Source organism: Bombus vancouverensis, chromosome 5 (assembly GCF_051014615.1).
Source record: "Bombus vancouverensis nearcticus chromosome 5, iyBomVanc1_principal, whole genome shotgun sequence".
In the NCBI taxonomy this organism is placed as follows: domain Eukaryota; kingdom Metazoa; phylum Arthropoda; class Insecta; order Hymenoptera; family Apidae; genus Bombus; species Bombus vancouverensis.
In genome coordinates this window covers 13,663,399-13,689,407 of record NC_134915.1, presented here as the reverse complement: position 1 = coordinate 13,689,407, position 26,009 = coordinate 13,663,399, and the positions used below count along the sequence as shown (strand labels likewise).

The window sequence follows — 26,009 nt, the reverse complement described above, 5'->3', positions numbered from 1 at the left end:
ATAATTGTACAAGATGTTTACTGATCGAGGGCTGGGCGATCGCGTGATCTATTTACTTGATTACTCGTATGTAGGACAAGTTGGAAGGCGGATAATCGCGATGTAAACAGGAGTCGTAGATTCAAGCGCCGACAGGATAATCCGCATTTGCAAACAGAAATTTAAAGGTTGACCTCGCGATCGTCAAATCGAGAACTCTAACATCGTTCGATCTTAAATTTCAATAACGCGAATTCACAAAATCAAGGAAGAAATTAAAAGAAAAGTCGAGTGACGCGTTGAGACGAAATAGAACAGAAATTATCGCAATGGAAAGCGATCAGAGAAATTTTGACATTTCGACCAAGCAAACTGTCACGAAAGAAAATTATTTCGAGGTCTAATCGATCGGACTCACCTCTTCAAACGCACGCGATGCCGAAATCGTGTCGGCCAATTCGCGAATTTCCTCGGAATCGGCATCACGCGACGCGTGCGTGTCCACGATCGACCACACACGTTATCGTCACCTTCGGCAAACTCGTATCTCGCATAAAAGATATAGCGGATTCATTTCTCGAATAAAAACATAGCTGAGAACTGATCGAAAGCTTGTCATCCTCGTGCAGCTATTTCACAATTCCGATTCCATACATTCCAGACATGCGTACGTAGCTGACTTGCGAGCCATCCTCGCTCCACCTCTCACGCGCATATGTATACGTAGCGACCACTTTTCGACACTGACAGAAGCCCAGGTCACCGATGAAGGCACCAATCACGCCGACATTCTTCCTCCCCTCGAGAACTTAACATTTTCAACAGTATCAAACAACTAAACCACGATTCTACCTATAATACAAATGAATAAAACACACGGCGGCAGGTGTCCATGTCCAGCCATCCGTCGTCTATCGTGACGATCCTGACTGACCGATCGAATTAGATACTCGATCGATCGATACTTTATAAGGTGGAACGAACGATTTCATAAGATGGAGCCGCGGGGTTAATCAGTGGAGAAATATTCCGGTATCTTTTCGCGGCGGCGTCATCGCGCGAACTAAAGAATATCGCAGTTGTAATTAAGAAAACGGAGCCGCCGCCGCCGCCACCGCCGCCGCTGCTGCTGCTCTCTCCGTGGGGGCGAGGGGGTGCAGAGAGCCGGTTCGAGGCGACGCGGGGTAGGGTGCGTTACCAACGGGGGTGCCGGCAGTGACGGGGGTGGAAAAGTCTGTGAAAAACGCGCGCATGACAATGCCGCCCCTCCTTATCCATCCCACCCCCTCGACTTGTTCTTTCTCCACCTCCGCCTTGGCCGACTCCTTCTTCTCCTCTCTTTCTCTGCAGCTCTTCTTTTTCCACCCTTGAAACTTACGAGGGTGGGGGTGTCGGGGACTAATTAAAAATTCAACCGGCGACGAGTTCTCCGAAGACGTTGGCCTGCTACCCCGCTTTTCCCGCCACCACCCCCGCCCGATCTTCTCTCCATTCATTCATTCCTTCCCTTCCCTTTCTCCTTCTTTCGTCACGTTTCTTCGTAACGTCTCTCGCTCCCTCTCTCTCTCTCTCGCATCTTTCTAGACGTCCACGCCGCGCGCCTTTTATTTTTCTTAACCGTGGCCACGCGACCGCCACCGATTCTTCTTCCTTTTTCATCCCCCGTTGCTTCTTTTTTCTCTCCTCTTCTCGCAGCTGCTTTTAGTTTGCCCTTGCTACGAGAGGCGACAGGTTGCCCTTCCACCAGAGAGAGACGAGGAAGCAAATTGGATGAGATTCGAATAATTTCATGACTTTGAGTTTAGGAAATGTTTGTAAAGATCGTGTCCCTAGCAGAAAGATGAAATTGGAATTATTTGGTGAATTCAAGATTGGAGAAGTGTGGATCGATTCAAGTGTTTGGGTTAAGGTTATCGCTAAGAATTAGGACAGCGGATTCGAGTTACACGATCGAGAACGATTTATGACCTCTCGGTCGGCAGGATTTCGAACACGTTTGGTTACATTGAGTCCTACAAACCGAGGATTTGTCGGCAAGCGGTTGTGACGATGACAAGATCGCTTTTAAATTTCTTTTTCAATTTACTGTAAGGTGGAATGAACAGCCGAGCGATCATTCAATAGTTCTATAAATCAGTTCAGAAATTGTTCGACTGTTTCGTCAATATTATCATTTAAAATTGATAATGAGGCTCCGAGGAACCTTAAGATAGATTTCATAATACGTAGCTTTGAATGTAATTCTATAATAAGAAAAAAGACAGAATATAAAAGGAAACTTAAACGCTACGGTTTATTCTAAATTACTTTACGCTTAAAGATTTGCAAAATTGTATAAGATCGAACAATGTTAGAGAACTTAAACTTTCATACACTGCATTACCCTTTTCTACTTGCCAAATATAAAACACGAAGAATAAAGTTAAATACGTTAAATACAAAATAACTAAAGTTTTGATTTACTTTTGCCGAATAGATACATTTTGCATATTTCGGTGCATGTTTTCGCCAAATTAAAGAAACGTCAATTTCTTGTAATTCGCAAAGACAGGTTATATTCACAAATTTTCAGAAGCGAACCAGCTATACACATATCGAACGCTAAACAGACGACAAAAAGAGTATCTCCGGTTTATAAGATTACGAGATCGACACCGAAAATCGCCAGAAACTTCAAACACTCTGCAATTAGAAATTAGAACGAATCTCACAAATGAAACTATTTAAAACTCTTAATTAGAGGAATCACGAATCATTGGAAAACCGATCATTCTTCTATTATTACAAATTAAAGGAAATTTTACAAACGCGACACAGACAAATCGCAAATTATCGGAAACCCCAAATACTCTCCTGTGATCAAAGATTAAAACGAATCTCACGAATCCAAACCATATTGAACTCTCCGTTTACAAAACTACAAATCTTTCTTAAACGAAACTTCCAAATAAAGCTGGAAACGGAGCATCAAGGAGCGAAGAAGGTTCGTGGCAACGAGGAAAACTTCACTCCAGGCTTTCAAGTTCAGGCGCGTGTCTTCGTCGCGCCGCGCAAAATCCAAAAATAATAACACGCTCGAAATGGAAACAATTACGGTTTCTGATCAAGCGACGGACGCTGATGAGTCTCGGCTTTCTAAATACAAATTGAATTTTGTCATTTTATTTCAAATCTACTCACCTTGCGCGATCCTGACCGCGGGCATTTTGATCCTCATGGTGACGTTCGTCGATTTTCGTGGCGCGTCGCACGATTTATGCCTCCGATCAACGGGTTTCCTTCGAACGTCCAGGACGGAAGGTAGTTCCGCGATCGAAATGCTCGTCCTTCGATCGTCTTGGTCGATATTCTACGCGATTCCAACGAATCTTCGACACACTTCTTATTTTCAAATTTGCTTGGTATTTTTTTTTTCTAACGGTGAGTTGTTGAAGAAAAGGGGGAGGTGAGGACTACGCTGGAATGAAGACGGTTCCTTCGAGCAGAATCAAAGTAAATTCGTCAACACCTTCTGTCCTCCTCCCCCTCACCTCCGCCCCGCGGTGTTGCTTCGTTGAAACGAGTCCATCCGACGTTTCACCTGTTTCCACCTTGAACAACTTTTCACTTCCTTCCTCTGTTCCTCGAGTCTTTCGATCCTCGTCGATCGACCCTCGCGATAAACCCCCCTTTTGAATCACTCTTTCTTTTTTTTCTCTTTTCCTCTCCGTTGAATTTATTCTCGATTATCTCGAATATATTCTCGTTGAAGATTTTCTGTTCTATTTACCGTCCGATCGTCTGGTGCACCTGGCCGCGACGACGACGGAACTGACAGTCGGCCGGGACGCACTTCTTCGTCAACTAATGTTCGTCCTCATCGTGTTCCTCGGCTGGCGTTCAGCGCGGCGCGTTCGCGAGAAACGACACACGTCGCGGCGCACATATATGCGATCACACAGACGTGGAACGAACAGAGCACGAACCAAAGTGTTTAATCGCGATCGACACTTCGGGGAAAACAGAAGCAAAAACTTGGAGACTTTCTGTCGCGCACAGGTGCTTCACCGGCACCGTCGCGATTCACTGTGGAATCCAGTCAGCCAAATTTTTCCCAGAAAACCGGCACCGTCGCAGGAATTTCACCTCGTGGAAGTTATATCTCTGGTAAACAGAGTCACCGCAACAGTGTCGCGGCCAGCTGTGGCCCGTCGCGCGTTGTCCAATAGTCACACGCTATCACTAATTATACCAACAATCCCATCCTTCTTCTGTTGTCATTCACCTCTCTTTTCCTCTTCACCTTTCCTCTCACCGAAATATTATAAGAGTATCGGAACAATCAGAAGCAAAACCGATATGAAACAAACAAAACAAGTGCGCCTTAAGATCAACGTAACTGTCGCTCCTTCGACTGACGTAACACGCTTCACACACATTGGTCCTCCTCCTTCTCGGTCTCTTCTTTCTTATTCTTACAATGGGCTCTAAAAAGCGCGCCAGACGACACACGCGTATTTCAACTGAATTTTCATCGGCTTCGGTAACATCTTCCTGTAACTATCACGAAGATCGTAATACAAAACACTCTGCTGTTGCTGGTCTCACGTCCTTCCGGTTTGAAACATGTACAAGACGAACAACAACGTGCTATTCCTTTCTGGACGGTTTGTCAAACGCGTGTCCTTCTGGTCGGCGTACTTTTGGACGTTCTCGGCGAGGTTCTTGCCGACGAGGTTGTCTCGGCGTGTGGGCTGACGCGCGGATGTCGAATGCCTGATGCCGGCGTGGACCAGAGCGACGATGGTCCAGCATGGGTCGTATCTCTGAGTGGACTGTGCCGGACGGTGCGCCTAGTCGTGCCGTGCGGGACCTGATGTCTCGGGCACTGTGCTCACTTCGGACGCGCTCGGTTCGCCTCGGCGCCGAGACCGGACACCCCACGCGCTCTCGGGGTAGTTTTCACCCCCGTGGTGGGGGTAACACGGCTCCCCCTCTTTGTCGTTCCTCACTGGCCGTGCACGAGGCTCTCGCTCGCCCGATCACTCTCTCTGTCTGGCGACCGGCATCTGTTCTCTCTCCACTCTGTACACTCTCTCTCGTGTGCTCTCCCTTCTCTCGCAAGCGTGCAAGTTACACGCGCGCGGACTAGACTGGTGTGTATACTCGTGCGCGTACCATAGCCTCGTCTCTGTCCGCTACGCGCCGCTCCTTCTCCAAGCTGCCGTTCCCCGTGTCCGCCTCGAAATCGTTCGTCTCTGTCCCGATCGAGACGACTGACTCGCGCGCGACCCGACTCGACAGTCTCGCGACGGGACGCGGGATCGCGCGGATACGCATCGTTTCGCAGGGTTGACTTTCTTTCTTTGTTTTTTTGCCCATTGGAACGTTGATTCTTAAAATACATTATTGACGGAAGATGTGTATCGATGTTTTAAATTTTTTAAACGTTGACGACAGAACACGTGGATCGACGTTCTCCGGTTTATTTGATTTGACATACGTATTTGCCAAAAATATACGGGAACCGGGTTAACATTTATGTTACGATATACCGTCAACAATATGTTGCCAGCGAAGATTCCTTTGCTTTCATTGGCCCTTTCTATCGGAAGTTTGGTTTGAGGTGAAAATTGCAAAGGCAAGTTGGAGGGTTTGCAGCAATAAGGACGTGCTTTTAATATGAAGATCATGGACAATAAACGTGATTAGCTCGTTTTTCTAGATTTTCATTGTTTTAGTACCGTTTAATTGTAATCGACCTCGAGTTGGTTATTAGTTATTAACACGATTTACAGTCAAATGCAGCTGCTTCGTTATTGCAACCTGCCTTTTCAATTAATTTCAGACGTTTTTTCCCTAGCCGCTAAACTATGGTTACCGTGGATGTGTGAACACAGTCGTACTGGCATTTTGAGGGATTGAGAACATTTGAACATGCAATGTAACAACCCTCGTAAAAATCTACACGAACATAAAAATAACTTATAGAGAAGCAGTTCGAAAATTCAGTACATTGGCAACAAATCCCATATTAAATTATCTTTTATTTGGTTTTGAAGCTAAACGCGCGCTTCTTTCATAGTCCTCAAAATTCTCAGTATATCTGTCACAATGAAATTTTAAAATTTACAAAATTGTAGTTGATCGATTTGGTCTCTGAGAAACTCGTGTTTGAGCGTTTCACAAACCCCATTGGTCAACTCCATAAATTAAAAAATACAAAAATGTAGAGATGTTGCAAATACTATTTTTTATATTTATCTTAGAATCGTTCACCATCATTATACCATGATTTATGTCGTCCTGTTGCGACAAACGAACATGTGCAACTAAGTCGTTTTTTCCTTCGGAATTGAATATTAATTATGTATGTACTTCTAATGAAATTAAGTAATTGACAAAAATGTAGTTGATCAGAGTCTGGCTTCTGAAAGGTTCCTTTGATCGTTGCGATATATTCGTTAGAATTTTAGTTCGTCAGAAAGCGCGTGCACAGTGACCAAAGATTTAGTCGGTAAGAAACGATGCGATTAACACTGGCCAGGCGTTTAAATTACCAGAGTAATTTCCACGCGTGTTAATGCCGGCCTGGAGAGGTGCCAGGCTTTTGTTGACGGTTGGTGTCACATTTGTTATGCTCACGTTACCTACGCTAAATTTTACAGCCACATTTTCACAGTAGGTATCCTTCTGACAGCATCCTTACCCTTAAGTTGTATCTTTTTGTTCAAGTTTCTCATTTTTCTTTCTTCCATTTCTTTCTTTTAAGGCGGATGAAACGATTCGTTGACACGATTCAATCGCCGGCTTTGTGCAACAGTTGGAGTTTGTAAGTTCGATACGACACGGAATACCAAACTGATTTCCACGCATGCATTATAAAGTGGGTAATAAAAGTTTCGAGGCGCGGTTGGTTTCGTTGGTTCGTCCGCGACTAGACGTTAAATACGAACGCGGTAACATGATTCTTCATATTTGATCGTTTCGGCGAATAAGGTACCTATATCGATGGAAATTATCGAATAACAAATATACAGTTTTTGTACGTTGTTTAATTTGTAGAATATGATCTTGTATTCTGGGATATTTACATTTGTTACATTTGTTGATTTACATCAAATTAGTCGATGTGGTTATAGAAGTCCTAGAAGAGAATTTTAAAAGAAACCTATTGGCTAAAACTTTATATAAAGACAATATGACGAGGAAAAACGTAATAGGTCCATTTGTATTGTATTTCTGATTTCGAGATTATTTGCCACCTGTTATCATCAATGACCTAAAAAATGAATTTCATAAGGGGCAAGTAATAAATGTATGCTGTATAAAAACGCTAAGACACAAGAGGTAACTAACATATAACGGTTATGACAATTGATATATTTAAGTAGGAGAATGGAATAGCTATATATATCATTTCAAACCTAAACAGACAGAGGATATTTACAATATGAGCGTAGGAAAATATAGCGCTAGTAGGTTTGGTAGCGGTATGATTTGTTTCAATATTGTTCACGTCAACACAAAATCAAGTAGAATGCTCCGTCAGTCTATATGCATTCAGCATCATTCGTCACTCGTTATGGTACACTCTTTTTCACGCTGACCATGCTCCTTGACAATGTTGACAATAATCACCCCTCAACCCCTCACTGGTAGCTACCGCTCATATCATGGCTCCGGTATACCTGGCACGCCCATGTTCCACAGACCTGGATGACCCATGGTCGCACATATTCCAAAGACGTGGATGACTCATGGTCAAGTAGACCTTAATTTCCCAGGGTTAGCCACTTATCTCAGCAAGTAAGATGCCTCTACAATTGTATTTAAGACATCTCAATAATCTTCCATCGTTGTCAAAATACCAACATATTCATTTGAAATCCATAAAATTCATTACTCATATACTGACCAAATATCCGCAAAAATATCGAAAATATCATGCTCCGTTCCTGCTCCGAATCCTGGAAGAAATTTAACGATCGGGCAATCGTTTCTACAGGCAATCGCGGGAACAATGTTCGAGTCGTATCCATCAGTCAGCCGCGAACGTTACAGATCCGCGTCGCGATTACCGATGCACGTTGGTCCCCTTCGAACTTCCCGTAAACACGTATACACAGCTTCAAGTCGCAGAGAAAGTGGAGTAGACGAGTGTACGCAAGGAGGTACCTGCTCTCTCACATTAATTATTCCGTGACTAAACCCTTCATCCGCGGTGGGATCGATACCAGCGACGCGGATCTTTCGACGGGATTATTCGTCCAAGGATCGAGATCCTTGCGATGGAAAGACAGTCTGGAAAAGGATAGAGTAACGGAACGATATTAAGGATGGAAGCAGATAGAGCGAGATTGTCTGGATTTTAATGCTGAATTGATAATTGAAATGGGAAGATGTCCGATGAAATTACGATTAACGTTATGATTTTATAGTTACTCGCATATTAATATTAGTGGGATACGCTGTTATTATGAGTATGAAAGATTTGATCGAATGGGCTTTTTTTCTTTTTAATTACGTTTAATTACAAAAATCTGAAACACCCATTTGCAAAAGGTTACGTTCATCGCTTCGAACCAATACCTGCGGGTTATACTTTGGTCGCGCCCTTTAATTTGAAGCGGACGCTTTTTCTGCTTTCCTTCGGGTTAGAAACGAGGAAAGGGCAAGGAAATGTGCGTCGAAAATATTTCCCAGGCTTAGAGGCTGTCCTGGTCGGCGGAGGATCTGAAGTGACTTTTAACTAACCCGAGAAATTATCTGTTGCGGGCTTCTGTGACACAGACTCCCGGGGTCCTGGACAGTGTCCCGGGACATAGATATCTGTCCGAGATACTTCTAGTGATCTGTATTTGGGTGTACTGCCTGAATCGTGGGCTGTGTGTTCGTGTTCAGAATGTTTGAAACATTTTATGAATATGATGGATTTTTAGATGTAGTATTTGATTTTCGTTTTAATAATTAAATTAATGGTTCCGATTTTGGTGATTAATTTCTTTATTAGTCGTTCGAGCTTAATTTGACGAGCTTGAACTCTGAGGTATTATAAATTCGACGTTTATGATGATTCGTTCGATTTATAAATTTTCAATAATTCAAAAATTAAAAATCCACCTCCTATCGACCGATACCGATCGCATCTGGCAGCCAATCCACGATCGCTCGATCTTAATACGTAGAAGATCCCGGAGACCGCGATACTATCATAAATTTCCAGCATATTGCACCACTTCCTGCTCCGAGACAGCGTTTTCTCACCCAACAAATCCCAAAAGTCATCCTCCTACATCGTTCAGCCATTAAACGCGAACCTGCTCGAAACATCGACTTTCACAAGAAGAAGAAGAAGATGTAAAATCACGTGCCTAGCTAATTTTTTTGTTTATGCCTTCGCGTAACAATTTCATCGATCATTTATGTTGTCGATAGCGATTGCGTCCGAAGAATTTCGATTCTGTATACGAGTCTCTCACCATTTCGAAACCACATTGATCAATTTCATAAACTACAAAATAGAAGAGAAAGATGGTGATGTTACAAAGGCCATTTCTGTTTATTTTAAAATTTACTGTTCTTTATATCATCTTCCTGCAATAAATGAACCGATAGAAGCAAATCGTTTATTTCTTAAGAACTAAAAATTAATCGTGCAGGTACTTCTAATATGTAATGAAACTGGGAAATTATGGAAAGTCGATTGGTCTGCACCTTCTAAGTGGCTTTTATTTATCGGTTTGGGTCCTCTTAGTTGGAACTCGGTTAAAATGTCGGCGAATTTACAAGCGCGCGGCTATCCGGCTCGCCTCGTATTTATTGCAGTGCCAGATAGATCGTATCGTCTATTCGGAATGCATAAGTTATCAAGCCTGTTTATTACGGACGTGCACGCTATATAGCGCGGGCCAGGTCTGCGCCAGGAGAAATTCCAAGTGCATCATCCTCGCGTGTGTTATCCCTAGAAAACGCAGCGATCCGTTGACCCGTGTGAAACTCCCACATTCATTACCAGCGAAGGGGCACTGTGTTTCAAACGTCCACAGGTACAGACAATTTTTCTGCCGCCGTCTAACCCGTGGGTTTCTATGATTCCCCGCCACAGGAAGAGGTCTTATACGGTCACTTTGCCTCTGTCGTTCCTCGCCGCTGCGACACATTACATTGTATGTATGGCAGACAGTATTTTGTGTTAGATCGTCTTTATAGCTTCTGTTGTTCTTTCTGTTACCTATATTTAATTAAATATCGTTCTCTGTCTGATAAAATTACATTGTTTCTTATTGAGAAAGAGAGATCCTTTAAATTAAAAGTCTCGAATCTAATAAATAAGAATGTGATATTTAGTTCTGTTTTCAAGCGAAGAAAGCGGTTTACTTCGGAAGAGGATTACGGAAATTCACTGTACTACGTATGATTTTTCATTGATATAATAGAAGATAAAATTATTGGAATAGATTTTGCTTGTGTATTACTTGAGTTTGAAGCGCGTGAGTAGCTAAACAGGTAAGAAATGGATGCACGCTGTAATTAAAGCTGGGGAAACCGGGGAATCGTTCGGTCTTTGACCCGTAGAAAGAGTTTAGTTTTCAGAAGGAGAGGAGGTAAAAGTATAATCTTGCTACCGATGGATAAGTAGCTTGGAAATGAATTGAATAAAATACTGTTTTTATATTATAGAATTTCATTATCTACGACTGTTGTATAATTGTTTAAGAGTACCATATTTACTACAGCTATAGCTTATCATTAGTATTTTACTAATTTAGTTCAATTATTAAGATATAAAATGCCGTAAGCTGTCATTATAGAACTGTCTATAGCGTGAATGATGGATATTAAATTATGTACAAGTAAAATTGTTGAAATTATTTATTCAACTTTTTCATACAGTCATACAAAATATTCAGTATTAATTTACGAATAACATAAGAAAGTTAGAATTGAGTTTTAGATCTCTACGTACGATACAGAGGATTAGTCTACTTACGATATACACGCACAATACTAGATTTTACATAAAGAAATAAGATAACTTGTCGTAAATGTGTTAACACTAATTGACATTCCCCTACAAAATAAGAAACGTTCAGCAGTATAGTTTTCTATGTAGAAGCTAATTGAGTTGCCTCTGCTCGATTACCCGACGAAGCAATTTCAATAATGCACAAAATTCATGACAGTCATGTAAGAACTTATCCGCTCGATTTCTTTATTTCATACGTTATACGAGGCTCGAGAGCAGTGCCGCTTGCGCCATGTGTGGACACGTGTGCCATTTAGCAGCACGGCCGCCTAGTTAAGTCAAACAGCAGGCCGCGATAACGTGGAATCAAGAATACGTCTCATGATCGCCGTACAATTTACAACGTGCAGTAACCCACTTGCAGCGCACTCCGATTCTCTTCTAACAAAAAATATAGTGACCGAACGATTCAAAACGAAACGAGAGGATTTAGCTTGATTGTGATGATATTGATGTTGATATATATACAAATATAAATAAGGAAATCTGTGGGAAAATGGTAAAAACGAATATTTGTGAAAAGATGATATAAGAATATGAAACGATACATAAGCGTTTTATTTGATTAGAAGATTTTGTTATCAATTTCCAAATAGCATCTATTCAGAAATAGTATTATACCTCAATTTTATCTTTGTCGACCTGACGTTAGGGTTCACTCACATTTTGTTTTCTCTCGCACGAAGTTCCAGATTTCCATTACGAATCATTGATTCTGCAAATCATTAATGCACGAGTGATAATTCGCTTCTAGAAGGAAAAGCAATGATTTCTATTATTTGTTGTGCACCGTAAGATTCAGTTGATTGTATCTGGAATCACTGGATTCACGATTGGTCATCTACGATTGATCATCAAATGCATACACGAGTCTCTCAGGAACTATAGACTATTGAACTCTACGTTATATAAATTTCTCCATTCCATCATTTGAGTATATGTTTGGCATTCAACTTTCCTAAAAATAAATGATTTATTTCCATAATTCCGTTTCAACAGGCTATGAAAAAATAAAATCTGTAATGTCATCAATTTCTTCCACTCTTCGATCAATGCAGTTGATCGATGCGTCTTTTGAACAACTCATATCATGCTTTATAATATCCTCGCATCATTACCATGGCAAAAGAGTTAAGTGTCATTATTCTTTACCCTTCTGGCTGCTGAAAAATACGAAACGTCTCATCGTGAGCGTCAAATCTTCACTTCCGACAGATGCGTTCAAGCATCCGTAGGCAAACTTTTCATAGGGAGGGAGGATTAAAGCAGGAGGGTCCTCTGGTTCTTGCGTTAATTTCGGACACCCGTTACAGGGCGTCGAGCGTCCAAAGGGTGAAAAAACGCCGCGTGGACCATCTTGGTGACGATGCCCGGCACATCTTTCTCCTTCTATCTTTTTTCTCCTTCTCTCTTCTTTCCCCTGGCCTAACAACGCATCCTGTTCGGGGTTTTAAAGATTATTTTTACTTCGGGACAAAAAAGATCTGTCTGGCGACTCGGCGACGTGCACATGTGCCTCGCCACGACGACCAAGACGACGACGAAGGAGGACGAATGTTTCGGTGAAGCTTTTCGTTCGTCCAGCTCTTCGTGGGAGTTTATCGTTCCCTCTCTGTCTTTCTTCGTCGTCGTACGTCCTCCAGCGTCCGTCGTAAAACGTGGACGGGCAAAGGGGGACGCTTGGAGGAGCACAAGATAAAAGCAAACGCGTCCCCAAAGCGTCTGCGCGTCGCGTTGGTATATCGGTGACCAGAGATGGTCAAGAGGTCGCTTGAAACCGCACTGCAGGCTTCCTGTTTGCCGCTTGCCATGTAGAGGAAATCTGTACAAAACCGTAAATCAAAATAAAATCGTCGCGTATCATGCTTATCTTCGTAACCAATTCAAAATTTGCCGGCCACTTGGTAATTGATTTTCATTATGTCAAACCGTTTGTCGATAAATTGTACAAATTGTTAAATTTCTTGTATTATCAAGCGTCTCAATTTTATTCTCGACGCTTCTCAGATATGTATTATAGCGTTTTAGTAAATACTAGGTAAATTTTGCAAAAATTACATGTTACTATGTAGTGTTACCTTAATTTGTCGTCGTTCCCAGAGCGAAATATATTCAGTCAATGTGTTGATTTAATAAAATATTAACAAATTTTAACAAACTTTCAAATTTGTGAATTGTGAATCAAATTTGACATTTGATGAATGCAATTTCAGCATTACAATCTTGATTACGTAATTTGTATCATAATTCAACAAGTTGCAAACCTACGACCTTACCTACACATATGATTTCGTATGAGTTTCTCATATGTTAGATATCAATGGCCTCTGATTGATAAGAAAATCGTTTGGACCATGTTTTGGTCCGAGTACCTAATCTCTCGCAGGTGCAAAGGGAGTTCGTTATACGGTCAAAGAGGTTCGCTTTCCGGCGCGCTTACCTTTGATATCGCTGCGGTAAGTTTACTCGGACATCTTCGTCGACACTGCTCTTATTGTGGTATGTAGTTCCGCTTCTGATAAGGGTTTCTTGAAAGCTACAGGCGCGCCTGTTGGTATTATAGTGGAGTTAGTGGAGCGAGTGTTAAGGATTTCTCTTGGTTCAGAAGAGAAGTTTTCGGGGGTAGAAGTTGGTAGGTATTTTACATGATAAAGAATTTATAATAGTAAGAACAGGAAATATTGAATTATTGTCAGCTTTGGTTCCGATTTAATTTCTAATTTATCACATTTAGATGTTGCTCGTATAAATAGCTGATATAACTTTCGAAGAGAAATTTTTATGTAATCTAGTTAATACGATTTTAGACGATTTGGCAGAGATATTCGGGTAATTTTATATTTATAATAATACGAATACGTCTGAAGATACTAATATAGAGTGTTTAATAAATTTTTCAAACATTCTAGAACCTCCACTACTACTAAAACAGTAGAGGTATAATTAAATATTTAGCGTGAAATAAAGAAACTCGAAGATACTGGCATAGTCTAAAAATTAAAATCGTGCTCAAGTCATTCTGTAGGCTAAAAAGGTTTATGCGGTATAGTAAAAAAATTTTACATACGTTTCAAATCTTCGCAACTACTAATGTATTAACCGTCTCATTTTATTAATTAATGATGTGAAAAAAGTAAATTAGAGAAGACATTGACCTCTACATTCGACCTTCGGCTACGCCAATGCGGCATATGTGCCCAAGATGAGCGGAGATAGATACCAAATATAACTAGAGAGACGGACCCCTTGCCAAGGGTGTTTGGATCATCCTCCTCACAAGGGTTAACCGTAGTCCTGTGTCCGGAGAAGTAGCGTTCCTCTTCAGAAACTCCGTTTCGGACGACTTTCGTAGGCCAAGGAAAATCGTGGCGTGACTCGAACCAACTGATCGTCTCCCCTCGTGTGTTCGTTCCGAAGATATTTTCGTCGAGATTTTCGTAACCGGCTATTTAAAGTCTTAGTTTCTTTAAAATTTGCAGCAGGACCGATCACTTATTTACAGGAGAATGTTGCAGCTGGCACGATCCTGCTTCAATGTCCTCCATATTCTTACATTGGCTTCCGGTGGGGTCGTTGAACCATTTGAAATCAGAGAAACGTCTGATTCGACCAGGCACAGTTTCCATTTGACCGAGAACAGAAAAAGAGAGAGGAGAGAAAGAACGAAAAAAGAAGAAAGGCCAGTTTCCGTGTTTTCCTTGGCACTGGAAGCTGGCGAAAAATTTCGGAGCCGAGGTCCATGCAAATCCTCTTTCGCTTCGATGATTAACGTCCCTGTCTTCCGGGCTTCTCGTTTCGCGAATTACCGACGACGGTCACGCTCTATCGGTGATTCATCGGTTCTTTAAATCACCAGGATGAAGCCAGTTATCGAGCCACAGGTCCTTTTGGCGTTTCCTTCGAACGCGATTATTTACCTTCTTCCATTCCCTTCGTCTACATCTCTGCTCAGACAACATACAACGTCCATGTTGTGTCCATTTTTTAACACCGCGCTCCTCAAATTTGGATTCCTTGGTGTCACTTTCATTTCGGTAAATAAAAAACCTTTTAATAGAAAGATTATAGAAGTTTTACTTAATTGCGATTACTGTCACGATTTATTTGGATATTTTAAAAATATTTGGTAGAAAGTGTTCGAACGATATCATCACTTTTAAAGATGTTTTAGTTGACTATTACTTTTCAATATAATTATTATTAAATATATATTGCTATCAATGTCTTCTTGTACAATAATTTATTATTTAACGATATAAATAAGCCGAGAAACTAAATTTGTTTTCTTTTTTTATAAAAAGACGTAATTATCTGAAGTGTCTATATCAAAGCTCTCGAGAACACAGTGTCATAAGAATATAAAATATTCTTGCAAGTTTCGAGAACTGTCCCTCAGTTTGTTTCAACCTATGGTTACCAGAGAAAATCACGTAATACTCTTAAATGTTCACCAACATATTTAATGCTGAGTACGCACCTTAAGATATCCTTGTACTATCTGTTTATCCAATCTCTCACCCTTCCGGTCCATTCGTCGTGATCCTTAGCCACCGTCGCGTGTTTTTCCCATGTCCAGCTTTGCATAAAAAAGTTCTCAGCTTGACTGGTTCACAGAGCAGTCACACCTAGAAGGACGCTACATTAAGCTCGGTGAAATAGGGTGAGCAGCAGGGGTAAAAAACAGTATTTTGTGGGGTTGGAATCGACTAGCTAGGTGGATTCCTTCGATTGGAATCCGAAGAGCGAACGAACGTGCGACTTCCGATGGGGGGCCCCCTTGTCTGTTCTTTTTTAATTCCTCGTGAAGCTATGAAGCTATGGGGATGGAGGAAGAACGGAATGAAGGGCGACGGAACTTCGGCGCGAGGACGGAAACACCTTGTGCAATGTAAAAAAACAAGTTAGGGAGAGGGGAGAGGGTGCAGGTTTCGAGAGTGAAAGAGAGGGGAGTGGTTTACGGTACCCGGAGTGGCACAGATTCTCCGACAACGGAATACGCGAGAGGGCAAGGTAAGAAAGAAAAAAAATGAACGTGGTGGTTGGGTGGGGTAGAGAAAAAAATTAAAATACCGACGTAGACCCATAGAGGAAGCCTGGCCGGATGAGGTGTTTTCCCTCTGTTTTTTGGGAAAATCTATACTCGCAACTCCGTGAGAACCTACAAGTTCCACGATACCGTTTGTTTATAGAACGCGCACCTTTTGGGAACCTAACGGTGTCGTGATTCTGGATTACCGGTAAATTTTATGGCGATTCACGTGGCTGAAATTTGAATTATTACTAGAATGTGATTTATGATGTCTGAAACATATTTTTAACAAAGTTACAGTGAAACCTTTTTTTTTTTACTTTCAGTTGTTTATTTTATAGTGTTTTAAATAAATCCAAATATTTGACTTAAGAAAAGACTATGTCATTACATCACAGTATATTGCGGTAGAGACATGAGAAGTGTCATAAAATGTTCGAAATATCTCAGTAGCCTAAACCAACAAGGAAATTAGGCATTGCGATAGGTGTTTTCATTTATCTCTAGAGGGTTAAAACCAATCCATATATACATACTAATTAGTCCATTTTCTAACTTAAATCCATGTATATTTAGTAAATTGTCTAACTTATTTTTTAATTTCAATCAATCTACATATACTTAACAAAATATCTTAATTCATTTCCTTCCATCGTGAACGACAACTGACAATCTTACAAAGAACCGGTCTTATCATACTACGTTATTGAACGGCGCTATATTACGTGACTTTCCAGCAACGTCCCACGACACATTCTTTCCGTGGAAGCCGCTGGAAGCCACAGATCGGTTCTCTGTGAGGCAAAACTGGGACTTAAGCCATTACCCAAGCTCCTCTCGGACTCGTCTCATCCATTCTATGATAGTACCGTTTGCGTCGCTCCCTTTTCTTGATGCGGCCCGATGCCGCGCATCCTTCTTCCTTTCCCCCCTTAACCTCTCTTTTGCGGATCCTGCATCTTGGCCGCCCCTTCCGTAGCGGCAGATGGCCGGCCAAGGGGTAAGAAAAAAATCCTAGGGCCCCATGAGTAAAAAAAAAAAGGAAGAAAAAAACGAACGTAGAGAGAAAGAGAAGGAAAGAGATTTATAAAAAGCGATCTGGAGAGGAAAAAAGGCAGGGGTACGCGGCCGGGGGCGATGGACCACGTGTGTTCTTGAAAATTTCTCGTGAGAGAGAACCGATCCTAGACATAGACCGAACAGATTCGTCCTTTGATCGAATTTCGGCCATTCATCCGTTCGATCAATTTTTACGATCGGCTCACTGTTCTGTCCGACTCGAACCTTTTCTCTTCTGGATGCTCGGTGTCGTTGCACTCAGACCATAGATGCAGCATCTCGTGTGACGATTCTGTTCGATCATTGATCTTAAGGAAATTGACTCCGTTCAGCTGCGACATACATACGCAGTACAATATTATACGAGTACTCAACTTCTCGTATTTTTGATATTTTCTGTTCTCACAGCTTTTGAGAAATTTTAATATTGGTACGAGTTGAATAAAATTTGACATTATCTAATTTAATGCGAGATCAATGAAATTTGGAATTTTTCAAGCTTGCTAGTTTCCTCATCTGGTAGTTTGGTGTCTTTTTCCTTTCATTAAACTGTATTGCAAAAGATTATGATGCATATGTTGATTAAATTGAGAAGATTCGAATGAAACGGTATATCAGAAGATCAGTTGGGAATTTTACCAAAAGAGTTAACAACGGTGGAACTACAAACTATCTTCTTCTCGCTACGTATTGGCATCACCGTGTTGATACAAAATTTATAAAATTCATTTCGATAATACATGGTGTAATATATTTTAATACGGAATTTCATATAGAGCATAGAAATGTATAAAGATCGTAAAAATCGCATAATTGTTTAAATGTTTCATAATTTTAAAAGATAATAGCAATGTGAAGAGTATATTACATTAAAAATATTCTGTTTGCTCCTTTGTAGAATTTCTCGAAATCAACATTAGTATGCACGCCCATGTAGAACAGTTGGCACAACAATTTGGCTCTTGATATCAATTTCTCAACAGAGTTTCTTTCCATTACGTACCCTTTTCGATCTTGAAAAATTAGAATTTAGTAGAATTTTCACTCTTCCTTTGTTTACTGTTATATCTACGACTAATACGAAGATGATGTCTCCTTTAAAAGCTAATTGATATTTGTTTTGCAAGGAGACGTGGTAATAGAGTGTTTCTCGAAAGCTGCTACGCTGAAATTATGGGAGTTGATGAATTTCAACTAGCCGTAGAACATTATGCTAAGCGTTTTACGTTGTGTGCGTGTTTCGAGATCAATATTTGTACTAAAATTTGTTTATTGCTTTTTATCTACTAATAACGATACCTGTGCGGAGTTCTTTTGAAAGTTTCATGTTATTTTTCACGAACCTAAATGATTATTCAAAAACCACAACTTTCCACGACATCGGCGTAGTTTTAAAGTTAACATACACGTGCCTCGTGAAGGGAATAATAAAGCTTTCTTCGTTTTATCTGTCTGACAAATCTTTTTGACTGTAAAGGGCCCGTAAGTAGTGGCTCAGTCTCGAATGATCCGACGAATAGATCTTCAGGTATAAAAATCGAAATTCGTAAAAAAACACAGATGGGGAAAAGGAGGAATGATAAAGGAAGATGCACGAAACGAAGATCGTCGCTTCTGGACGCAGGCCAGCTGACCAACCGTGGGAAGAACTGCCTTTTCTTCAAGGGATTCGAGAAAATTACTTCTAAATTGGCGAGCCACTGATGCTGCGTAGATGCATCCGAACAGGTAGATCGGTCAGTTTTGGTTGATATTTCCGGAAATCGAGGTAGTGGAACAGGTCACTAATCTCTTTAACTTTGGCTTTGCCTTGGCCCCTATTAATACACAAAATGGATTCTACGAAGGGTAATTTCTGATGAAAACCGTGATATTTTCAAATTTGTTTCTGAGTTCTAGTTTGCTAGAAATGTGTGTCCTTGTAGTAGTTAAAGAAGTGATTAAAAATAATTCATTAATGTCTTTTGAAAGCAGTGGTATTATTCTTGATTGACACAGTTTACAATCTCGTCCATGAAACTATTTTTACAATGAAAATTTGACAAAATTGGGAAATTATTCTTCGTGTTCCCTTCCTTCTTGTTCGAATTTCCTAGAAATAATAAGCGGGAAGGATCGATTATTGTTACAAGCTGTTTTCTCTGGAAGCAGGAGTATCAATTAACAAAACAAATAAAAAGTATTGAAGACTATACATTAAAATGAAGATAGTAGATCGAAAACCAATTTATTAAATATCCAAAATTACCTACTGATCCAAAATAACCTACAGTAACCACTACCTTATATTCATATAATTGTATTCATCTAAAAACACATATAAATGGAAGTAAAAATATAATCTCCTCTTCTTTTAATAAATAATTATCCAATAATTATCTATATATCTTTTGTAATCCAAAAGGATTAACGCGATAAATTATTTGCTTCCGATCATTTGTCCGTCTCCTTTAACAAATTAATTCCATTCGTTCCACGACAAATTCTTCCAGCAAACCAAAAAATTCGTCACTGTTGTTTTTCCCCCATCTCATCGTATCTTCAGATATCCATACACTGAACGTCCTGCAGACGGCGAGGAACGCGGTCGAAAATAGATCGATGCCACCCCGCTGGTGATAATCAGACATCTCCGAGTCGTTTGTTAACACCGGCGAATCGGCTAGAAAATTTGTTCTTTGCCCGGTGAAATCCGCGTCTCTGTCGTCGTCTCGTCGTCGTTGTCTCAAACTGCAGGATATATTTCACAGAGAATAAATAAACGTTTTCTGGGTACTGTTAAAGAAGTTAGGAAAAAAGAAGACGCTTTTCTTGACCGTGACATGTGGCCGCTTCGAAATAAATTTTTCCTCGAGCATCGACGACGCCTCTGGCGACGACGACGTCGACGACGGACGGTCTCCACTCTCCTGTTTCGCTCCGCTGTCCCATCCTTCTCTCCCTCTTCTCACCCCTCCGTCCCAGAGTTTCTTCGTCGCGTTTCTTTCGAAAGGGAGACTATGCATTTTTCGGCGTGCTTAAAAATAGGCGATCGCCGCCGTGCCACCGCGAACTGGCCAGAGGTCAGTCACTCCACGGGCGCAACAACTTGCGAGCAAAAATAGCCGACAAAACGGAAAAAAATAATTTCTTCCTCGGCGAATCCGCCTGAAATCTTGGATACGCCCTGTGCTTCTCGCTGGACCCTGGTGATCCGTTTTAATTCGATTTTTGTGCATTATTCTTAATTAGCAGATTGGAGAAATTGAGTATTTGTCCCTTTTGGGAGAAAATTTAAGGAAAGACCGTATTCAAAATGGTGATTTTATTGTACAGTGGAATTTCATCTTCGTCTGAATCTTACCTATTGGAACAATATTTTAGTTAATATTCGATCAAGTACTAAACCAATTAACCAACTAAATACACTGTGAGGTGAGTAAAAACTTGTAGATAGTGGGGAGAGTTAGAACTGTCGAAGTTCTACATTTTAATACCAATATGTGTAATTAATATTTAGCTTCTGAGTAGTGTAACGATTTATTTTAATAGTACACATCGGAAATTACGTTTCTGTTGGCGCATGTATGTACAAGAAATATTCACTGAGAAAAATATTCAGTCTGTAGCAAATATCATATTTGGTGTAAATGTAGTTTTAATACTTATTGACAGCAGCGTATTTATCGAAGTAAAATTGTTCAACATGTCGAAGTTTACGAGGTATCAAGCACTTGAACAAATTACAAAGTCAATTAAGTGAAACGAAGCTAGAATCACGCGATAGCAAACCATCAATCACCTACAAGTATTAGAAATTTCATTTATACGTCCATTAATCTCTTGTCAGTGCAATACGATAAATACCGCATTTCAATAATCGACTAGAAACTATTGGAAACTTTATTTACAAAAATCTGAAAACTTCACTCTCTCTTTCATGTATATTTTATTTTTATTTCCATACTTTGTATGGCGATACTACTTGTTATTTAATTTAATTTCTTATAATTAATCCATTATACCTAACTATATAATTATAGTAAATATAAATCTAAAAATGTGATTTCTGTCTATTTATATTCCCTGAAGTTATATTTTTACTACAATATCGTACGAATGTCATATCAATTTATCAAGCCAGTAAGATTCCCTACTTCCTGTTTGCTCGATTCATGCGATAGAACCCTCCGTAATAATCGCCTAATTATTTCCAGCAGTGTATAACTATTAGGAGTATCAAATTATCAACGTTACGAAATCTTTCGTTCGCCAAATATCTCGAAGTATACACGAAAGTATCATACTACCCTCAAACCACGTCCAAATCCATGCCAAACTCGCCACAAGCATGAACGATCATCTAACGATCCAAACACCGAGAAAATCACACAGATCGAGCGTAACTTCCACCGATTCCCATAGAGATCACATCCGCCACTTCCATAGCATTGCTGACGACCAACATCTTGTCCATTGAGCAACGTTCTCTTCTTTAGCGTTGCATCGAGGTTCAGACGATTGCGTGGTCCGAATCTGCAACGTCAGTTCAGCCAGATTTTTCACGCTGCCGATCTCCTTTGTAGGGGGCGCTGCCCGGTTGTCATATTTGCCTATGATGAACGATTTATCGTAAAAAGAACCTTAGGACACGGATCGGCAAACGGATTCCTAGGATGACGAACGCGTTTCTTATTCAAGGAGAAAGAAAGAGAAAGGTCGCACCACATTTCGGCAATTCGAGTAAGAATCGACGAGTCCAATTTTCCAGGGGTGTCTCGTTGGATTTGGTTTTTTTCTTTCTATAAGCACGGAACGAAGACCCTCCTGCCCCTGCAGATAGAACGTAGAAGAATAAATCGTATCGCGTTTAGTCCGTGGCATTTCTCGACCGATCGAGCAAAACGAGGCTCAGCATCTGGACAATTCTATCTTTGAACCGGAATTTTCGTCTGGCGAGTGGGCCGACTCGTGTGTTCGTTATTTTCATGACGAATCGTTATCAACGGTGCCAGGGGTTGAATTAATCCGGATCCTACAATTTTTATAATTCAATCTTGTTCAATTTTTGCGAATAAATAGAACTTGTAATGCTTTAGGAAGATGTTTATTACAAATTTGATACGAGAAATCATGCATACCGATAAGAGTTCTTTCATATTTTATTCAAATTGTATGACGATACATTTTAACGCTGAAAAAATATAATTGAAAAAATATAGATTGACCGAAAGAACGTAATGATATTACCAAAGAGATCATTTTTGAAATAATTGTTAACTCGTTTTAATACGCTTGCGCTAGAGTTTCACTCGGTGTTGTGTAAATTTAACAGTTTGTCCATCGAAGTGACCCGTTGACAAGTGTAGATACATAGCTAAAAAACACAGCTTCCATTCCATTTCTATAGAAATAATCTGACCATTGGATATCATTTCACAGTCTTTCAAACCTGGACAATTCTAGACAATCTGGGAAAATGAAAGGAAGGGCGGTAAACCATATAATTTTATTTAATTTAACAGAAACTGAAAGCCATTAAACCATTTTAACTCTTGAACACATCTGTATTTCAAATGAATTGTTTCTTCTTCCAATTCTAATATTATTTCACTGACGCGTCATATATAAGTTCAATCATAGCTCTTCGAGTCCAGCAAATAAATCTTGTTCCAAAAATGTTCTCTAAAACCCAATAAATATTTCAAATTCTTTGAAGCACGCTCGAAAAATTCTATATAAACGTATCTCTCCGTAAATCACGGTTAACACATCTTTGTCCTCGTATTAAGCTTAGAAAGCAGGCTTAGCTAAGAATAAATAACGTGAACTGGCAAAAAACAGGAAGGAAGGACTCCTGTACGTTGCTTCGATATCCGGCCAGTTAGAATCCTCGTCGCCCTAGGCGCCCTGGCAAATCGTCCGAAATAAATATCCAGATTTCCCGGCGGCGCGGCACGTCGTCTAGCATCAACCCAGACTTGGCTTTCTCTTCGTTCTTCCTTCTTCGTGAATGTGGCCACCCTCCTGTGTTACACATACTCGTACACTATCGAACAAAAATATAGAATCACTCAGTTATACTTATAGTAAGATTGTCAGACGTCTGGGATTGATTTATTGATAGACAATTTATATTGCTGTTCATAAATATTAGGACACTTACCAACTAACTAACTAGAAAGATGAAACTTCCTAGAAAGCCTGGTTTTTTTTATCTTACTGCGAAATAAAAAAAAATTTTTTTTCACAAAAAAGTATTCTAAGGTAATTTTAAAGTAACCTTTTTCGAAAAATTCTGAACTTCTCTACAATACAAATGTGTTGTAGGTTAATCGTTTTATGAGACCAAACGAACAGTATATGTTTGTGCAATCCAGTTATATTCTGGAAGTCTGAGGAAAGTATCTGAAGCCTGCGAAATTTTCGTTTACACAGCCGTGTCATGGCTGCCCGTATATCAAAAGTTTAATTGAATTTTCGGCCGAGGCCTTGGAGAGGAGATTAGGATCGTAGCCGATCTCTTTCTCGGGCCCAGCTTCCTTTTGCCTCTTACCTATTATCCTGACCATCTTGTCTATACCTCTTGGCCTCTTTATCTTTGTTGTGTATTCGCCTTTATTATTCTGGTTGCCCCCTCATCTTTGATTTTCGTCCACCGTAGTAAAAGCGTCGTAAATTTGATCCTTGACGAGATTTCGATGTTCTGTTTTAGAGATTAGAATTTGCTAATTACGCGGTTGTTTGGTAAATTGGGATTGGATCAATTTCAATTAAGAATTTTCAATCGACTTCTGTATCTTTTATATCAATGAATATAAATTATATATAATTATGGTAGTAAATCTTTAAATCTTTTATAATAAGTCTTTAAAGATATAATTATCTTACAATTCATGAACGAATAAATTATCTATTTCTGAACGCCCTTATCGTCAGATACTTGTATCATCGAACAATTTCCGAGAATCAACCAGTTCGTGCCACGCGTCCCGATATCGTACGACCTTCTTCTTGTCAGAACACGCCTGGAAATTTGCATAATTGCACGTTTTAATGTGCCCTCTGGTCATGAGGGTCAGGTCGAATTTATCTCATTGGCCCTCACCTGTCCTGCACGATGCGGGCCTCGCTGGGACAACTGACCACCTGTACAGTCGTGTCAGCAAAAAGGAAACGACCCGGAATACCCGTTGCTGATGAATCTTTTTATAACAACTAAACAACTATTACGCCACTGATCGCAATATACTCAATATCTTGATAGAATTGATAAACCATGATCGAAGTACGTAAACTTTATTCGAATTCAGATCTTTGATTTAGAAAGGAATTTTATGTTTGATGTTCCAAATTTACAAACTTTTAATTCCTAAATTTTAGTATTTTCGAATTTTCAAACATTCCATCTGTTTCTCCATTTGTTTCTCAATTTTCGAGTACTCAAATCCTTAAATTTTCAATTTCGACATTCGAAAGTTACGATACTCCGAATCTCCAATTTCATCTTCTTCAGCAAAAGTTGGAGCTTAAAAGAAGCTTTATTTTTGCGAAAATAATGTACCATATCTCGTAATGCTTATTACGCTTCTCGTAACTTAACATTTTGCAACTTGTCACATGGACCAAACCAATCGAAATTAAATTAAATTTTCGTTCGTCCATCTACAAATTTCACGAAACGTGTTACACCCTGTATCAGTCACCCGATCTAGAGGAATAAGGGATTTAACGGAACCCTGAAAACGGATCTTGGCAGGTTAAACGAAGGTCCGAGACATTGTTGAGAGAAAGATCTACAGGTCGTAACATTATTGCGACCAAGTTGTGGCCAGTGCGAGTCGCATCTTGAGGATCGAGGCTGCGTCTCGGCGCGCTGCCCCATTCAAAAACAACGATCCCGCAGGTCGTGGCAGCCGCGCGAAACAATAGAAAAGCCATAACTTTCTCCGCACGGTCGTAGTCGTTACATCCTGTGTCAGAGCGGCCGCGAGGCGCACCCAAAAAATTGCCTGCATCTCTGTCAGTCCCGTTGTCTTCTTCACAAAAACGAGAATTAATCTTGTGCAATTGGAATTTCATTTGATTAGGGATATAAAATGAAGAAACAAAATGATTGCCTATTACAATTTTTCATTTTAATGTATTACGGAAGATTAATGAAACTTCGATATGGATTAATGAAACCTGTTTGCAATGAATTTATATTATTGAATTTTGATTTTTTACGTAGTACGCATTTATGGAAAAGAATTTAAAGAGTTCGTTTGATGCTTTTTTCATCATTATCTCACTTTCTTGTTGAAATCTTGCAACTTTGCAAAAATATAAGAATTTATGACAAATTTGTACAATTGATACAAGCTATAGATACGAATGTTTGATTTGCACCACTTCCAACTCAAACCACTTTGTACTGAAATAAAAAATTCAGAAACAAGATTAGAACACAGAATGAAAAATATATGTACAGTCGAAAACACTGTCGAGTCTTGACGTACAGTTTCAAGAGTGAGGAGTTAAATTCGGTGGCAAACCGTTACGTCGCCTAATCAGAAAATTGAATCGTCTTCTGTCGTTTCGGCTCGTTTCTCCTTTTGCTCTCTTTTTCAACCACTGCCGATTCTATCGTTTCTCTTCTTGTCTCCTTGTTGTACATATTCTTTTTTTGTGTTCCATTCTTCGATGTTGGACTGTACGACCCGCATATCGTTACCAGAGACGACGAGAGGCCGAATAGGTGGCCCGAACGCGTGTGTCCGTTCCCCTCCTCTCGTGCGTTGGTTCAAGAGGCCGCAATGGGGACACATGTCAAAACAATTGGCACACAGGTGTATCGAATTTACTGAAGAAAACGACGGAGGACGCGGTCGAAAGAATCGTGGAGTTGCGTCATCGGGCCCCTCCTCGTCGACCGGCCGATCGTCGTCGAGCTATCGACACGGACAATTGTTG

At 40.2% G+C, this 26,009-nt stretch overlaps 1 protein-coding gene across 1 annotated transcript in view; it reads right to left on the bottom strand.

Moving 5' to 3' along the window:
* Positions 1-5,024, bottom strand: part of Cph (BCL11 transcription factor chronophage) — a 48,616-nt gene extending 43,592 nt beyond the window's left edge. The window contains exon 1 of the mRNA XM_033332834.2: positions 3,160-5,024. Within this exon, the coding sequence (XP_033188725.1) occupies positions 3,160-3,196 (37 nt within the window). The 5' untranslated portion in view covers positions 3,197-5,024. The remainder of the gene's footprint in view (positions 1-3,159) is intronic.
* Positions 5,025-26,009: the final 20,985 nt, after the last annotated feature.